Genomic DNA, 18,420 nt, shown 5'->3' on the forward strand with positions numbered 1-18,420 from the left:
GTGACTGGCCACCATTTTATATTCCCACCAGCAATATATAGTGCTCTAGTTTCTCCACATCCTCATCACCATTTGGTGGTATCACTGTTTTTTATTTTTGCCATCCTTATGGGTATGTGGAGATATCTCATTTTAATTTTAATTTGCATTTTCCTAATGCAAATGATGTTGAACATTTTCTCATGTGCTTATTTGTCATCTGTACATCCTCTTCAGTGAAACGTCTGTTCAATCTTTTGTGCACTTTCTAATTGAATTTTTGTTTATTTTTCTGCTGCTAGTTTTGAGAGTTCTTTATATATTCTAAAGACAAGTTCTTTTGTTAGATATGTAGTTTGCAAATATTTTCTTCTGGTTTGTAGCTTGTTTTTTCAGTCTCTCAGTAGGGTCTTTCACAGAGCAGGTTTTTAATTTTGATGAAGTCCAGTTTATCAGTTTTTCCCTTTTGTAAATTGTGCTTTGGATGTCAAGTCTAAAAATTCTTTGCCTACTTCTAAATCCTGAAGATTTTCCTACTGTTTTTTTTGTGTGTGAGAGGAAGATCAGCCCTGAGCTAACATCCGATGCCAATCCTCCTCTTTTTTTGCTGAGGAAGATTGGCCCTGACCTAACATCGATGCCCATCTTCCTCCACTTTACATAGGACGCCGCCACAGCCTGGCTTTGACAAGTGGTGCGTGGGTGTGCACCCGGGATCCGAAACTGCAAACCCCGGGCCACTGAAGTGGAATGCAGCGCACTTAACTGCTTGTGCCACCGGGCCGGCCCCTCTGCTATATTTTTCCTGAAAGTTTTGTAGTTGCATGTTTTACATTTAAATCTATGATCCATTTTGAGTTAATTTTTGTATAAGGTGTGAGACTTAGGTCAAGGTTTATATTTTTGCCTAGGGATGTCCAGTACCTTTTATTGAAAGGTCTTATCTTTCTTCCACTCAATTACTTTTGTCTCTTTGTCAAAAATAAGTTGAACATATTTATGTGGGTCTGTTTCTGGGTTCTCTGTTCTGTTCAGTTGATCCGTGAGTCTGTCCCTCCACCAGTACTAAACAGTCTTGATTTCAGTCACTATGTGATGTCTTGAACTCAGGTAGATTGATTCCTCCCACTTGATTCTTCTTTCCAAAATTGTTGTAACTATTCCAGTTCCTTTGACTTAACATACAAATTTTAGAATGATCTTGTTTATCTACAAAAAATCTTGAAGGGATTTTGTTAGAAATTGCATTAAACCTGTGTATCAATTTGGGGAGAATTGATATTTTTCTATGTTAAGTCTTCTAACCCATGAACGTGGTCTGTCTCTCCATTTATTTAGGTCTTGATTTTTTTCATCAGTGTTATTTAGTTTTTAATCATACAAGTCTTGTACATAACTCCAATTGTTTTATGTTTTTCATAATCTTTTCCTTCAGAGGGATCATTTAGAGGAGGGGAGTCATGTTATAAATGTTTAGCTGACATTCAAATTTCATTTAGATTCATTTAATTTCCCTTTTTTCTATAAATTCAAGTAAATCAAACTTAATATGTTAAGTCTTTAAAATAGCATGACTAATATAATCCAAATTCTGTAAAACTATAGCAAAATAGTTAAGATTCTGAATTCTTGATTCAGATTGCTGGTGTGACCCTGGGAGGGTTACTAACCTTCCTGTGTCCGAGTTCGTCTGTCAAATGGGATTAATTGTCCCTAGTTAATGGTTTACAGGTAATCCATCTAAAGCTCTTAGTATAGGGCTCAAATGTTAGCTATAATTATCTCTCCTTCCATCTCTATTATTTATATCTGTTATGATACCTGTAATCTGTAACATCTGTAACATAACCAGATGTTAATGATAGTTGTTTCTGGGTGATGGGATTTGGGATGATTTCTTTCTTCTTCCTACAATTCTGTATTGCTTGATTTTTTTTTTTTTTTTAACAATGAATTGTGCAAACCTGTCTCTTAAAAAATAAAGTAAAAATATAAATTTTAGTTGTCCCAGCACTTCTTTTGCATCTGAAATTTCAAATGTTGAGCCTGGAAATCTGTATGTTTAAAATGCTTCTCAAGTGATTCTGATTGAATCATATTTACCCATGTCCATGTTTACCCATGCCCTACCCCAACAATGATTATCCTAGTTACTACTCATTTATTTTATTGACTTGTCCATAATTTTAGCAGCAAATAGAAGGATAAACTCATAAAGTGAAATACTCTTAGAATGTTCTCCTATATGGAAGGAATTAACTTTTAAGTACAGCTAAAATTATCAGACTTTTTACCCTTGGTATGTATATTGCTTTATAATTTGTAACATCCTGCTAATTTTTTTCTTACAGAAATACACTTTCGGGAAATGGCCCCTAAATCTTGGCTGAATTTTTTAACCTTCCTCTGTGGATCAGCAATTGGATTTGTTTTATGTTCTCAGCTATTTAGTATTTTATTAGAAGAACAAGTTGACACCCAGCCTAATATTCTTCATAATGATCCTCATGCTAGGCATTCAGATGATAATGGACAGAATCATCTAGAAGGACAGATGAACTTCAATGCAGATGCTAGCCAACATAAAGGTATGATTTATTTTATTAAGGAGTAAACATAAACAGTATTTTGCAGTCTATGTAAGTGTTGAGAGAATTAGAAATAGTTATTTATATGAATTTTGTTATATCACACTATATCTTTTGATGAAAATGAGCTTAATTCCAGATATTAAATGACAATTCTTGGGTTGCCTCAGAAGAAGGAAATTGCTAAGACCCAGATTTATTTAGGGGGTAAAGTATAAATTTTGAATTTATTTTTGATAGAAACAGTTCAAAAACTGTAATTTTGGAAAAGGCAAAACTTTTCAGATTAGACTTATTTCTGAAAATTTTCATTTAGTCTAATTTTGTTATGCTGTATATCTCTGTCTTTGGTTTTTGCTTTTGTCTTGTTTTGGTCTTAGTTTTTGCTTAGTCTTGTTTTCCTAGGGAAACTCAAAAGGTATAGATAAATCTCAGTTTATATTTTTATCAGGAGCTAATATAACTAATCTTTTCTCCTTTTGAGAGGTATAAAGTACTGGAGAAGTAGAGAACTAGGGATGTGTTATCGTGACTTCCCTTTCTCCTGGCTTCCTGTCTCTAACCACGTTTTCTTGATTGAGTCCTCTGTGTGCCCCTTACGTATTGGTTTTCTCCAAGTTTCTGTCCTTTGGCTCGTTCTTTGCCTATGTGATATCATCAACCCCCATAATTTTAATTTCTATCTATTCCTTTCTGTCTTTATCTTCAGCCCAGTTCCAGACACTATGAGAAGACATTAACACAATTCACAGATCTCTGCAAATTGTGATTTATTTAACAGAAGAGAGTACAAACAGCTAGAAAACAATTGGAATTCTAGGATGCAGAGGGTCTTCATTAAGAGTTGTTTGTCTTATCTTTCTGGGAGTAAATTACTTCTTCCCTGCCTCAAGCAGAGGTTGAGGGGCCAGGTGACAAATCCTGGTTGAGTTTTATGAACTAGCAAGCACATGCATACTATTACACATTATGTCGTGTTGTATGTTTATATAACAGTGATTCAGCTCTGAACAGGTGCTCTGTGTTCTTATCATAGAGCAGTTTGATCACTGTGCACTTGCTTTGTAGCATCACTCCAGGTCTTCAAATGATCAGTTGGAACGAGGCGTCTACATATATTAGGCACCTACTTGTCCTGCTCCATGGTCCACGAAATGTAGGGTATGCTAAAAATCTGTCTATTTGTCTTAGACTTAACATGTGTAAATCAAATTCCTTTTCTTTTCCTTCCTACTCCTAAAACTTGCTCTTCTTCCTATATTCTTTATTTTGTATAGCTCATTACCATCTGCCTAAGCCAGAAACTGTGAAGTCATGGTAGATGCTTTCCTTTGCTTACCAGTCAATCCCATTTGTCACTAAATTCCAGCAATTCTACTTCTTTACCATTTTTCAGATTTCTTCTCTCAATCCGTAGTGCATTTTTCCTTTAGTTGTACTCATGTACCTGCATTCAACCAAACTTCACCATGTCTTTTGTTCTTTCTTTTAGTGAGTGTCCACTCATTTAAAGACCTTTTTTCTGTATCATCTCTTATTTTTCCTAGTATTGCTTTATCTCCCTTTCTCTGTTCTACTCAGGTTTCCATTCTGCTGCTTGATAGGATTTATCAGCTACTGCTTTCTTTTTCCTTAGCACATTGAACCCTTTGTACATACCTCCATTATAGCAACTCTTAGTATGTGGCAAGTATTGATTTGCATGCCAAGCTTCCTTACTACACTGTGAATTCTTCTGTAGCAGGACATTTGTCTTATTCATCTTTTCATCTTCTGTGCCAGTACATGCCTATACAAAGTAATTAATGAGTGCATAATTAAAAGAATGAGAAAGAATATCTACCAGATCACAGCAGTGGGGAGAAAGTTTTCTTGCTCTAAGTGAAGCATATGGAGGCTTCCAGCATCCAGCATTTTCCTTATCCATCCAGGACTTGGTGTATCTGTATGTTGGAGATTGGGCTCTTCAAGTATATGAACCATGAATGCTCTCTGACTGACAATAGGGTAATTTTTGTCTATTTTGAGATTGTGTATTCTTGATATTCAGAGAGGCATGAGAATATTTTTGTGCCTTTGCCCAACCTTCCCTTCTATTCCCTCTCATTCAGTTAACTAGAAATTTATGCCTTCAGTTGTTCATTTTTCACAGGTCTGAGCTTTTGTAACTCACTGGTTGACCTTAACTTTAAGGATATGATTCCTCAGGATTCTGCCTAGAGTATCACTACACAGAGTGTGGTTTTGCAGGCTCTTGCTGGTCCACAACTAAATAAGTATTGAAATCAGGATTAAACTGAAACTTTTATGGTAATTTGACAGAGTAATTTTGTCTAAATCTAAAAATAAAAACTTTTGGGGCTTGTATTTTTTATTTCTTTTTTTTAATTTTATTTTTCTAAAGTATATGTCTCTAACTAATGAAAATAAAAATTGATTCTTCACCAAGCACTGATCTAGAATCTTATAATTAGACTCGTCCTCTAGACCAGTGTTACTCAAAATGTGGTCCTAGCCTGACAGCCTGTGTTTTGTTACCTATTTGTACCCAGATAACAAACTTGACCCAGGATGTAAGTCAGTTAATTAAGCTCACTGCTTAGTTAAGTGGACTTTTTTGGGGGGTAGCAAGACTTCTTCGATGAAAAAAGTAGTATGTTGCTTTATATTCTGGCATAAATTCCTTATTTCTTTGCAAACTGGTACTTTGAAAAACAGTGCTCTAGACAATCTTGGAAATATTACCTCTGCCTGTTCTTCTGTTCTGTTTCTAACTGGTGGATCTGCATTTTGGAAGGAGGTATGTTACTATCAGAAGTAATCTCAACTCTACATTAACTCTTCTCTGAACTGGGGTCATGAAAGCCTTTGTAAAACCACTTCAGGGTGCTTAAAGAAATTCATAACAGTGGACTTGTGTGAGCTTCACAGTGAACTGCCACTTCAGCAGCATGTCTTTCCTGCCCTTCAGAAGCTTATTCTGAGCAGTGAGAAATTCCTGTCAATGTTCTGTTGAGAAACAGCTGAAGCTTTCTTTGTAGAATAAAGTGAAAAACAGAGACTATATAAGGCAGTGCTTAATTTGCGTACGAATCACCAGGAGAACTTGTTAAAGTGCAGATTCTGATTCAGTTGGTTTGGGGTAGGGCCTGAGATGCTTCATTTCTAACAGGCTCCCAGATCTTGCTGATACTGTTTGGTCAATGAACCACAGTTCAAATAGTAAGAATTTAAGTCATAGTGACAACTCTTTTTAGCTCCAGTGATCTCCTGGGTAAGATTGACATGAAACCAATCAGTCAGCATGTCAATTCATATTAGGTTGAGTTTTGATTTCTTTCAGCTAAATCACTAATTATAGAGAGGTAAATAGAAGGGGGGGAGTCTTTGAAATTGTTTAAGAAAATATCTTCTTCAATATAATTTATTTGGATTTTACATCTATGTAAATATAACTTTAAAAAATTTTGTTTAATAGATGAGAACACAGACGTCGCTGAAAACCTCTATCAGAAGGTTAAAATTCTTTGCTGGGTTATGACAGGGCCTCAAAATCTAGAGAAAAAGGCCAAACATGTCAAAGCTACATGGGCCCAGCGTTGTAATAAAGTGTTGTTTATGAGTTCAGAAGAAAATAAAGACTTCCCTGCTGTGGGATTGAAAACCAGAGAAGGCAGAGACCAACTATACTGGAAAACAATTAAAGCTTTTCAGTATGTTCACGATCATTATTTAGAAGATGCTGATTGGTTTATGAAAGCAGATGATGATACGTATGTTATACTAGACAATTTGAGATGGCTTCTCTCAAAATACAATCCTGAAGAACCCATTTACTTTGGGAGAAGATTTAAGCCCTTTGTAAAGCAGGGCTACATGAGTGGAGGAGCAGGATATGTACTGAGCAAAGAAGCCTTGAAGAGATTTGTTGATGCATTTAAAACAGACAAATGTACACATAGCTCCTCCATTGAAGATTTAGCACTGGGGAGATGCATGGAAATTGTAAATGTAGAAGCGGGAGATTCCAGAGATCCCACTGGAAAAGAAACTTTTCATCCCTTTGTACCTGAACATCACTTAATCAAGAGTTATCTACCTAGAACCTTTTGGTACTGGAATTATAACTATTATCCTACTGTAGAGGTAAGTTTAGAAATTTTATTACTGTATAAGTACTTTTACTTTTGTTTACTTTTTTTTAAAAACTGGCTAATATGTGTTTCTTTAGTACCAATAACTAAGAATCTCCCTTAGTCTTTTTTTTTTCAATTATTTTATTGAGGTCATAATGATTTAACCCTTAGTTTTTTTATATAGAGTGGCAATTTAACAAAGTAGATGACAACAGGAGTGTCAGCAATAGTCATTCAACAAATACTAATACTACTGTGTGCTAGGCACTGAGAATATAGCATAAATATGGCCAAGTTCCAGTTCTCATGAACCTTACTTACCTTCTGGATGAGGAGACATACAATAAACAGGCAGACTAGTCAAGATATTATATGATTTTAGGTAGTAGTAAGTGCCCTGAAGAAAAATAAAGCCAGGTAAGGGGATGGAGAGTGACCTGGAGTGGAGTGGGGTACTCTAGTTTGGGTGATTAAGGAAGGCCTCTCTATGGGGAGACTCTCGGACAGAAACCTGAGTGAGGTTAGAGAGCAGGCTGTGTGACGATCTGGGTAAAGAGCCTTCTAGTCTTCAGGAACAACACATGAAAAGACTGAGGTTCAGAAAGACCTATGTTCAAATCCTGCTCTTTCACTTAATAGTTGAATGACCTGGGGTGGACAGAATTTGCGCAACTTCTGAGCCTCGGTTTTCTTGTTTGTAAAATAGATCTAATCTACCTGTATCGTTCAGTTGTAATTACGGTATAGTACAGTGCCTATCATGCAGTAAGCACCTAATAAGCCTTAGCTTTCATTTTACACCTTAGCTGACAATCCTGAGAATTTTATCTAAAGTGTATTATTTTATTAAATATTTCAGATGTACAGATATTTGAGAAGAATATAATATTTTGTACCCACCAACCAGCTTTGCCAAATATTAATGTTTTGCCCCATTTGCTTCAGATTGTTTTAAAGAAGAAAGTATAGATATAGTTGAGGCCTGTGTACCCTCCCCAATCCAGTGCTCTTACCTCCTTCTTCAGAGTTAACCACTCTTAGGAATTTAATATTTATCATTACCATGCATGTTTTTATATTTTTACCTACATGTTTATGTACCCATAAATAATATATTGTTTTGCAGGTTTTTAAATAAATGGAATTTTACCATATGTATCCTTGTACCATTTGCCCTTTTCACACATTAAAATTTATTAATGTTAATGTATCTGTTTCATTACTTTAGACTGCTGTGTAATAGTCTAATGTATGAATAAACTATAATTTATCTGTTCTCCTGCTGATATACATTTGGTAGATTGTTGCTAAGTTTTTCACTATTATGAGCATTGCAGCAATGAATGGCTGAGGGAGACCAGGAATCTCGAAACCTAGCTTTTAGACTCAGATCTGTTATTGATTAATAATGCCTTTAGGGAAGTCACTAGTACTCTATGCATTCTTTTCTCTGGCCCTAAGATACAAATAAGACACTTCATGCTACCATTCTCTTCTTTACAAGCCATTGTTTTCAAATCATCATCTAGAACAGTGGTTCTCAACTGGGGGCAATTTTGCCTCCCAAGGGACTTCTGGCAAAGTCTGGAGACATATTTGGTTGTTACAGCTGGGAGGTTGCTACTGGCATCTAGTGTATAGAAACCCACTAGAAACCCACAGGTTTCTGCCCACTAGATGCTAAACATTCCACAATGCAAAGACAGCCCCCCCCACAGCAAAGAATTATTTGGCTCAAGATATCAGTAGCACGGGGGTTAACAAACCTTGACCTAGAACATGTGACCCAAGCTTTAGGTAATCCACTTTAAAAAGATACTTTGAAGCAAATCACGACTGCTTCTGCTGTCAGTCACCAGTGTGTTCCTGGTACTTATACAGGTACGATAGCTAATCCTTAGAGTAATTCTGCATTTAATAGGTGACAAAACTGAGGCTCAGGAAAGTCAGATAACTTGCCTATCCTGATAAGTAGTGTACACAGTATTGCAAATCACTCTGATTCTCAAAGCTCTTGTCACTTCCATCATGAGCTCTCCTCTACAATTAATGGGATATGTGCCCGAAGAAGGGGGTTAGGAGGATATGTTAGAATAAATATTCTGTTGTTGGAATAGAATTCCACTTAAATAAGAAAACATTTTAAAGTTCAGTTCTATATAATTAAACTGTTTGAACCCTTATGCTAACATTTTATTGCTATTGTAGATGCAACAATTTCCTAGACTATAAAACAAATGTATTCCCGTCTGCCTTTTGATAGTCTATTTTTGGTTTGTTTTAATGACATACTACTTTGAATGCTTTTTGTTATAGCCTTCGTAGTAGTGATTAATTCATTATAAATGCTCTTTAAAAAGTTATACATTCAATCCTCAGAAACCTCTTAGTAAAAGGAAAACGTTTTTTTTTTTTTCTCGCTGGGAACTAATGGTGAGTGGATAATATTGGGTTTTGAATGCTTTTTTGATGTAAACTTTTCTTAGTACATTCTGACGCTTCCAAGATTACTTGACCTCTTCCCTTCCCATACGAAATTATACCCAAACTCAAGAACATTACAAATGCATATAGCAAATACACCTGAATGCATATAAGATTTTACTGAGGGTATCTGATATTGGGTACACATGTAATGATAGCAAAGGGACATCATAATTGTCATTATTGTGTAACCAGTAAAATAACCTTCTTTCCTTTTAAGAGTACTGCCCACAAACCTACAAATAGGGTATACCTAACAGTATGCTTTATATAAACAAAATAAATATTTCTATAGTGCATCTTTTATTTAAATTATAATGGTTTTTAAAATGGATGGCAAAATTTATGTTCTTTCTATAAAATTTATTCAGTTATATTGAAGACTATAAAATAGACATAGAAGTACCAAAATTGACCCAACTTCTAACGTTGCCTCTTCTCTTTCAGGAAGTTCTATAATAAACCCAATGTGAAGTCAAACTTCTATTATTACTCATCCATAATTTAATAAATTTTCGTCTCCCTAAGTGAGTTACTATTTTCAAAGCGATCCTAAATTTTGTAAATACACTTTTTTTCTACAGTAATCACTAGAAATACAGTGTAGAAAAATTTTACCTAGCAAGTTTAGGGTGTGAGATATTCTAGTTGATCAAAGAATTACATAATTGGTTCGTAAGTTGTTTGGAAGTTACTCTTCATATAGTTCCCTTCTCACAACACCTTCTCACTTCCCTAGGAGTGAGTCTGTTCCCTAAGAATAAAGTCTAACCAAAGAATTTGCAGGCTTAATACAGTGGATTTAAAATAGATGTATAATTATTTATATATACATAAATCATATGTATCCCTCTACATGTGAAATTGCCTTTTTCGTAGGTCAGAAATGATCAAATATGATTTATTCTATTCTTTGGTTTTATTAACATTAACTGTAATCCATCTGAAACTTACTGGTATATGGTTGAGGTAGAGAGCTCCTGTTTTTTCCAAAGTAACTAGTTTTTCCAGTACCATTTTTAATTGAGTCTTACTTTCATTACTGATTTAAAATACCTCCTTTATCATACATATAGCATTACTTCTAGTAAGATCGGTATCTTAGATTTCAGTTTTGCTCCATTGTTCTATTTGGTTTTGGCTCAGCACCATATTGTTTTGAACCTTGTAGCTTTACAAAATTTTTAAGTTACTAATCTAAGAGTGTGTATTTCTCTCCTTTATTTCTCTCTCTCTCTTTCTTTCTAAATGTTTTGGCAACTCTCATGTCTTTATCCGTGTATAAATTTATTAATTTAGGGACAATAGACATCTTTGCCCAGGATTTTTTAAGTTATCTTTTAGGTCCCTTAGTAAAGTTTTATAGTTTTCTTCAGACCTTTATTTCTTCTTCAGTATCTCCCTAGGTATTTAATATTTTTGTCACTATTCTATTTGGGCTCTTTCTTAAAACTTTTTAACTGGTATATAGGAAAGCTGTTGTTTTTTTTAAAGTATCTTTAAAATCTGACCCTGTTCTTGGATTCTTTGTTTCTGATGATTTTCCGCTTAACACTCTTGAGTTTTTGGTGTAACCATAATCATATGCGAAGAACTATTTTGTTTCTAATAATTATAGCTGTTTTATTGTCTTTTATTGCTTATAATGCTTAATAATAACAGTATCCTAGCCATCCAGTAAAAAAGCAATAATGCAAATAGAGTGTAACATAATTAAGGCAGTAAATCTTATTAAAAATATTATTGCAATATTTCAAGTCATAAAATTGCTTCCAGAGAGGATCAGCAATTTAAAATTAACTGCTATTGTTCTAGTCTTTTAGTTTAATATGCACTGGCCAGTATAGTATCCACTAACTACATATGACTATTGAGCACTTGAAATGTGGCTAGTCCAAATTGAGATGTGCTGAAAGTATAAAATTCACACCTGATTTAAGGACGTAGCACCAATAAAAAGAATTATTTTGTTAATTTTTAAAATATTGATTGTATATTGAAAAATAATAATATGGATTTATTCAGTTAAATAAAATATCTTGAAATTAATTTCACTTATTTTTACTTTTTAAATGTGGCTACTAGAAAGTTTTAAACTGTGTTATGTGGCTCACATATATCTATTAGACAAAACTGATTTAGATAATCACAACTTATCTGTTTACTTTTTGTATTTGTTTCTATTCTTATATTCCCTAAAGGTGTAAAAATTAGGCACCAGATAATTTTCCAGTGCCTACATAATTGTTCAGGAATCCCACATACCCTGTGTTTGTTTCAAAGGAAAATTCAGAGAGAAGGCCAGAGAAAATACAGTGGACAATTTCTTGGTAATTTTTACTGCACTGTAAGCTACACACTTCCAAACATGAATTATTAAATGTTCAATTTAATAGGTCAATATCAATCTTCTCTGGGAACTTTCTAGATTATCTTTCTCCTTGCGTCCTTGCAAAGACATTAGATAGAGTCTGAAGTTTTTTTGGAGTCATCTGGGTAGAACAGTCTCCAGACACCAATTCTGACCCCAAAATGACCCAGTGGCTGTTTAATTCTGGGACCAGGTTTTTTTTTTTGTTTTCTCTATTACTTTTTCATTCCTGTTTGTTGTATTTTTGTTGTTATTTTGTTTTTGTCTTTTTTAAACCTGTTCTCATACCAACTCTTTTAGGAATCTTTGAGAATTATCTAACTGAACAAAGGTTTAACTCTGACCTGCTTACTGAGAGCCACCTGAATGTGGTTATTCTGTCAATAAAAGCTAACATTTATTGATCATTTACATGGGCAAAGCATGGTCCCAGGCGTTTTATACACGTTGTCTCCTTTAAGTAACCATCTTTTGCACATGGGGAAATTGAACCTTATAGAGATTAAATAACTTGTCCAAGGTCATACACTAGTTGGCAAAATTTAGATTCAGGCCTGGGTTTGACTCAGCACTTGCCTCTCAAATACTGTACCGTTGGGTTGAGATGAAGTATTAGGGTGCAGGCACATAATGGGCAAGGCTTTGTAGTCACTGAATGCTCCAAAGGTGTCTTTCTGAGGCTGAGTCAAGCAAAAATTTATAGTGAGAAAATTATGCAGAGAAAGCAAAACTTGGAGAAATGGAGCTTTATCTTTTGTATAACTGCCTCTTTCATTTGAAGAAGTCTCAAGACTTTTTCTGCTAAAACACTCTAGAGTGTGAGAGAATATTATTTCAGTTAGAAATACTTGAGCAATTTCATGTTTGGTTTTAAATCATTTGGAACTCTAAAAACTCTTGGTTTCTTCCACAGGTTGAATAAAGTAGATGCCTCTGCTTTACTTTGCCAGCTTTGATACTAGATTCTCTTAAAATTAGTATTTCCTTTATCAGTATGTGAATATTGTATGTTAGCAATGTGCTATTTATTAATGATGCCTATTTCCGCTACTTTTTTAGGGTCCTGGTTGCTGTTCTGATCTTGCAGTTTCTTTTCACTATGTTGATCCTACAACTATGTATGAGTTAGAATACCTCGTTTATCATCTTCGTCCATATGGTTATTTATACAGATATCAACCTGCCTTACCTGAGAATATACTAAAGGAAATAAGTCGAGAATACAAAAAAGAAGATCCAAAAGTGAAATTGGAAAACCTCGAAAGAAAAACAAATGAACAGAGGTAAAATGTCTAGCACTGCACTGAAGAAGAAATTCTGCATTTCTGATATAGAACACTGGAATCTCAGTGAGGAATTCTAAGTGAACATTCCGTATTAGAAATCTTTCATATGAATGACTGTAAACTGAAGCTTTAAGTGAGCTGTGAAGTCTGTTAAAATGTTTTGATACAGTAATATATATATGAAAAATATGTGTTTTTAAAATGGTGGCCAGGCAGAAGGACTAGAAAAGAGATTTTGTTGCCTGTTCCTGACCACGTGTATTATTGTCACTGAGAAACTAAAACAGTTAAATTTGCTAAAACTACACTGCACCATGTTAATAACACACACATGATGCTAAACAGATCTGCCTTAAAGAAAATTTTAGAAGGAAATACTGTTGCTCGGTGTTGTTCATAAACTCAAGACATGAGTTTATATTTACAGTGTGATATAAATGAACCAAACTCCTCCCACATTCACATGCAGTTTTTGTCTAATGAAAATTTAGCTGTTCATGATTGGCAGTATTTCTTCCAGAAGAAGGTAGACTAAGAATGGCACGTGTCCTAAAGTGCATTAATAAAACCACATTTTGAAATTGTCATGGGCCTTGACTGTATTATATACTTGTTCTAATTAGTAGTTAATCTTGTACTGAGTCTCGGTTGTCTCTTTTCTAAATATGTTTAACCATTCTTGAATACCATTCTCAACTATTAATATTTATTTACTCAAAGCATTAATAGCATTCTATAAACATGCATTTTTAAATATTGTGTTCCCAAATTTACCCATTGTTAATTATGGGTAACTAATAAATAGTAAATTTAATGCTATTTGGGGATGCTTTTCTTATATCACTGCCATTCTCAGGAATTACTAAGTGACATTTTTAATTATTTAAAACTCTTTCCAGCTACATAATTATAGTTTCTTTCATTCTCATCCTGTTGAGAGATGAGAATTTGTTTGTGCCTTTCATAACTTGTTTAAAGCAGAGTTTTGAAATTCATTTTTAGGATCTGAGCTGGCTATTAGTTACAGTGGCAGAATCATTTGAATGCAAGATTTTGATCAGAGTTAATTAAAAACATCAGAAAATGCAGAGTCCTTAAACAAACTCAATATGTCAGGTGTTAAAAGATATTGAAATAATTTATAAAGAGCCTGAATTTTGATGCTGACTTACTATTTGGAGATGATTGTTTTGCCAATGGATAATTCTAACAGAGCAGAGTACCCATTCAAGACTGTCATCAAAAACACATTCATAAATATTTTGTTTTCATTTTAGTGACCCTCTATTTAAACAGTTTCTAAAAGGAAAGAATTTTAAATTTTTGTTGTCTTTAGCAATATTATTTGAGTGTATCGTTAACAAAATATTTTACAGACTTTCAGTAAGATTATCTTAACTGTTATAAGAGATTTACATTTCTCTTATGTTTATGATTATGCTAGTTTTACATGGCTGTCACACCGTTGACTCTGCTGCTTAGCTAAATAGTTACGTTTGTTGTGCCAAAACATGTCAAAACCACGTCCTCTTTGGATGGTGTATTTGAGAGGATGTTCATCTTAGTCACTAATTGTGAGCTACTTTGTCTACATAGTGAAAGCTCACACCATTTTTACTATTAAATTGTTTTTTGTTGTTTTCACGGCAGTATCATCTGCCAAAATTTTAAGGCATTCATTCTGTTCTTTGAACAACTGTTCGCCTTGGTGTGGATATTAATTTCTTTGCAGTCCATATATGCAACTTTTCTGTACTGTGTATAAATGATTTGTCATAAACATCCAAAAAACCTTAAAATTTACGCATAGGAAATTAACATTGTGATGAATCCTGGTGTCTGGAGTCAGACTGCTTGGGTTTAAATTCTTGCTCCATCACTTACTAGTTTTGTAACCTTGAGGAATTTACTTTAATCTCTCTGTGCCTCAATTTCCTCATCTGTAAATTAGGGACAATAATACTACCTACCTCACAGGATTTTTTTGAGGATTAAATAAATGAATATATGTACAGCTTTTAGAACAGTGTCTGGCCCAGAGTATGGAGCAATTAGTATAAGGTTTTATTGTTATTCTGTTACCTTGGGGTGTAAATATTTGTTTTAAATGAATGAAAAATCTGCTCTAATCAAATCAGATCTTGAAGGAAATATTTCATACATTTCTTATAATAAGTAATAGCTAGTTTTTCTCTGATGCCTACTGTATGCCAGATACTGTGCCTAGATACTCTGTGTACATTAGTGTTAATCCTCACAAATTGAGTGTTATTCCTGTATTACAAATGAGAAAACTGAGGCTCAGAGAATTGAGGCTCTTCTGCTGTCACAATGCTGGTAAGTGACAGAGCTAGGATTTATACTAAAAGCCTGTTTGTTCTCTGTACCATGTCAGCCTTGAGGGTTAGTTATTTAGCATTATTTCCATTTTTACTTATTGACGTGTGACATCTGATACACTGGCCAGTAATAGTCAAAGTAATCAGCCAAATTGTTGTAGGGGTTCTCAGATTTTGTTCTTATACTCTTGCTTGGGAGCTTGTTAAAATGCAGATTTCAAGACCCCAATTTCAGAAATTCTGATTCTAGTATGGGGCCCAGGAATTTGCATTCTTACCAGATATCACTGGGCAGTGGTTCTTAAAGTCTGGTCCCAACTAGCAATATCAGCATCACCTGGGAACTTGTGGGAACTGCAACCTCTCCTGGGCCCCACACCAGACCTGCTGAATCACAAACTCTAGGGATGGAGGGTAGCAGTTATGTTTAAACAAGTCCTTCAAAAGTGAGTCTTGTTCATGCTAGTTTGAGAACCATTGTCCTAAGGCCTAGGTGATTCTGATGGCAAATGATCCTTGGAACATGCTGATGATTACTGCCCCATAAGTAAGGTGTCTTTCAAAGATTTAGATAAAGCATGTTTAGATAAAGCATGTAGATCACACTACATTAAATGTGAAAGACTTCAAAGATAAAGAGTCAGTGGATCCATCATTTTGGCAAAATTCTTTAGCTTCTTCAGAGTGACTAATATCAGGGCCCACAGTAACATCTGTAATTCTCCGACTTTAGTAATTTCCCATTTGGGCAGGAAGGGGTCATTAAGTACTAGTAAGTACATACTAATTCATTAAAAGTATACCTAAATAAGTGTCATCAAAAATGTTCACAATTGTTAGTAAAAAATTTTAAATAGAGGTAGCAAAATACTATTTTATAATATGCAGAATGTTTTTCTGCTAATGCATATTATCAAAATTTCATCACTTTCAAGAATCAGTTGATTGTCTTATATGACCTATAAGCAAAAAATTCTCCGAATATTTGATAGAGCATATAAAAGCAATTTTTGTGATCATAATGACTGACTTACCATCTTTTAATTTAAGATCTTTGTCATTTGGATAAGTGATTTTAGTTTGGTCTCAAAATATAGGGCTTTGGCTAGCATATGTTCTCTAATAACAATATACTGGTATTTTCAAATGGGAAGTTCATTGATGATAGCAGATTTTTGTCTCAGAGTTTAATTATTTGTTTTCAAATACCTTAAATTTTAGAAGAGTTTTTGTTTCTGTAAGAAGATTCTAAAATAAATCACTGACTAGTTTTTAATATTTTCTGAAATATGGTAATTGGATTTGAACATTAAATTTGCTTACTGGTTATTGTCATAATTGTTTCTTGAGTATTTTTCACTTCCTTGAGCCTATTAAGCTATATTATTACCAGATTGAGGCTTGAAAGATCCCTTGCTTGATTGATTAGATCAAGTCCATCCTTTTATTCATTTAAATTTTCCGTTCATTAGTGTATTCTTTGACAATTTCTGCTTCTTTGTATTTATTGCCCTTCTTTATTTCCTTTCTAGTTAATTTCCATTTTCCAACTACTCTTAATGCTGCCTTCACAAGGTTAATTTGGCTGTCATTAGTGATTACAATTTATATCTCTTACTGATGATTTTATACCTATTAACTTTAGGTTTCCCTGTGAGTTTGGAAGCAAAAATCTAATAATAATGCCGTCTGGCTCTCAGGATACTTGCCCTACTTAAAAATCTACAATTTTAAACTAATGCTAGATATACAATTATTAAATGAAGTACAGTTATTTGGATTCCATCACTCTCCTCCCCCTGCCCCCTTTTTCTCAAAGACAAACAAAAAAAACTCATTTGCCTCATTTCTCTACTTCTTCATAGTAGGCCTGACAGAAACATACTTAAGAAATCTGGGGGACAACCTGTGGTTTCTTGTATTCTAAATGTAACCTCTATTGATTAAAAAAAAATGACTTATGTTTATATATTAGAGTTGAAATAGAAATTAATACAAATTAGAATAAGAAATTTTACGAATTCTCTTTAGAGAAACCACTCTAAAACTAGTTTAAGAGTTATAGTACTCTATTTCAACTCCTTTACCTCCCTAGTTTTCAGTTTATATTAATTAAGTTTAAATAACTTTGCAGGGCCCTGCAAATTAATAATCCATATAAAATATTAAGGGAAACTAATCTTACTGCTAAGCAGTGTGTTATATTACACAGTGAATGTTTGTGTTTTGGAATTTTAATATTATGTAAGGTAATGGTATCATGAATGGTTTAAAAATGTCTGGTGACTTGCTTATTTTAAGTGATCACCAATAAGTCAGAAAAATGTATTTTTAAATGTTTTTTAAAGTGCCTTTTGAACATTTTTAAACAATGGATTTAAATAACTGCATAAAATAAATTACCATGTTTAAAGCTGTTTTATCTGATTATTTTTAACTGATGTAAAAGTTGCCACAGAAACATTGTCTCTTATGGGTAGTTTGGGATTATTTTACCAAAAATATTTTAAATTGTTTTCCCATCAATGTTCTTTAATTTGAATAGGCTTAAATAATTTTTGCTGCAGTGTATAGTATTTTTCTTAAAGCAACAAATATTCCACCTCTGATTTTGAATAATGTACCTTAAAAAAATTAGAAACACCTACTCTGTAGTCCCAGTAAGTGTGTGTGTTTGTGTAGGTATGTGTATAGAGAGAGAGAGAGAAAGAAAGAGGTTGCTTTTCTATTTTTTGGTATATTTTGATCTATCATGTACACTGAGAAATTCATTTATTCAACTAATTTTTTATTCAAACAATTGTGCCCATTTTTAGCATCTACTAGAAATACAATGGTGAGCAAGACATACGGGATTCCTGTTTTAATAGAGCCTTCATTCTGTAGCTAGACAATAAACAAGTTAATAGATGAATGAAAAAGATATTTCAGAGAGTGGTGTTAGTTAGGAAAATAAAACAGAGTGATATGATAGAGCAATTTTCTGGATGGAGTGTCAAAGAAGTCTTCTGAGAAAGTAATATTTGAGCTGAGAGCTGAATGACACACATCTTATATACTTCAGAAGTTATTTATATCTGTGAAGTTCTTTGCTCCTACTATGTAAAAAAAAAAAAAAATAAAGTTTCCACCTTTGCTTAATCATGCTTCGGGCGTATGTGAAGGTTTACTGAAATGCAGTGTGTAGGCCAAAAGCTTTGAGTTTTTAAGCATATTTCACCCAGAGCTCAGGTCTGT

The 18,420-nt window shown here is 33.8% G+C and overlaps 1 protein-coding gene across 3 annotated transcripts in view; it reads left to right on the top strand.

Moving 5' to 3' along the window:
- The window catches only part of C1GALT1 (core 1 synthase, glycoprotein-N-acetylgalactosamine 3-beta-galactosyltransferase 1), a 34,298-nt gene extending 16,689 nt beyond the window's left edge, over nt 1–17,609 (top strand). For 2 of the 3 annotated variants that reach the window (XM_058525988.1, XM_058526000.1), the window contains exons 2-4: nt 2,331–2,567; nt 6,046–6,713; nt 12,618–17,609. In XM_058525988.1, the coding sequence (XP_058381971.1) occupies nt 2,331–2,567; nt 6,046–6,713; nt 12,618–12,845 (1,133 nt within the window). In that variant the 3' untranslated portion in view covers nt 12,846–17,609. The remainder of the gene's footprint in view (nt 1–2,330; nt 2,568–6,045; nt 6,714–12,617) is intronic. The other variant, XM_058525994.1, reaches the window with a different exon arrangement.
- Nucleotides 17,610–18,420: the final 811 nt, after the last annotated feature.

Source organism: Diceros bicornis, chromosome 3, assembly GCF_020826845.1.
Source record: "Diceros bicornis minor isolate mBicDic1 chromosome 3, mDicBic1.mat.cur, whole genome shotgun sequence".
Lineage (NCBI taxonomy): Eukaryota > Metazoa > Chordata > Mammalia > Perissodactyla > Rhinocerotidae > Diceros > Diceros bicornis.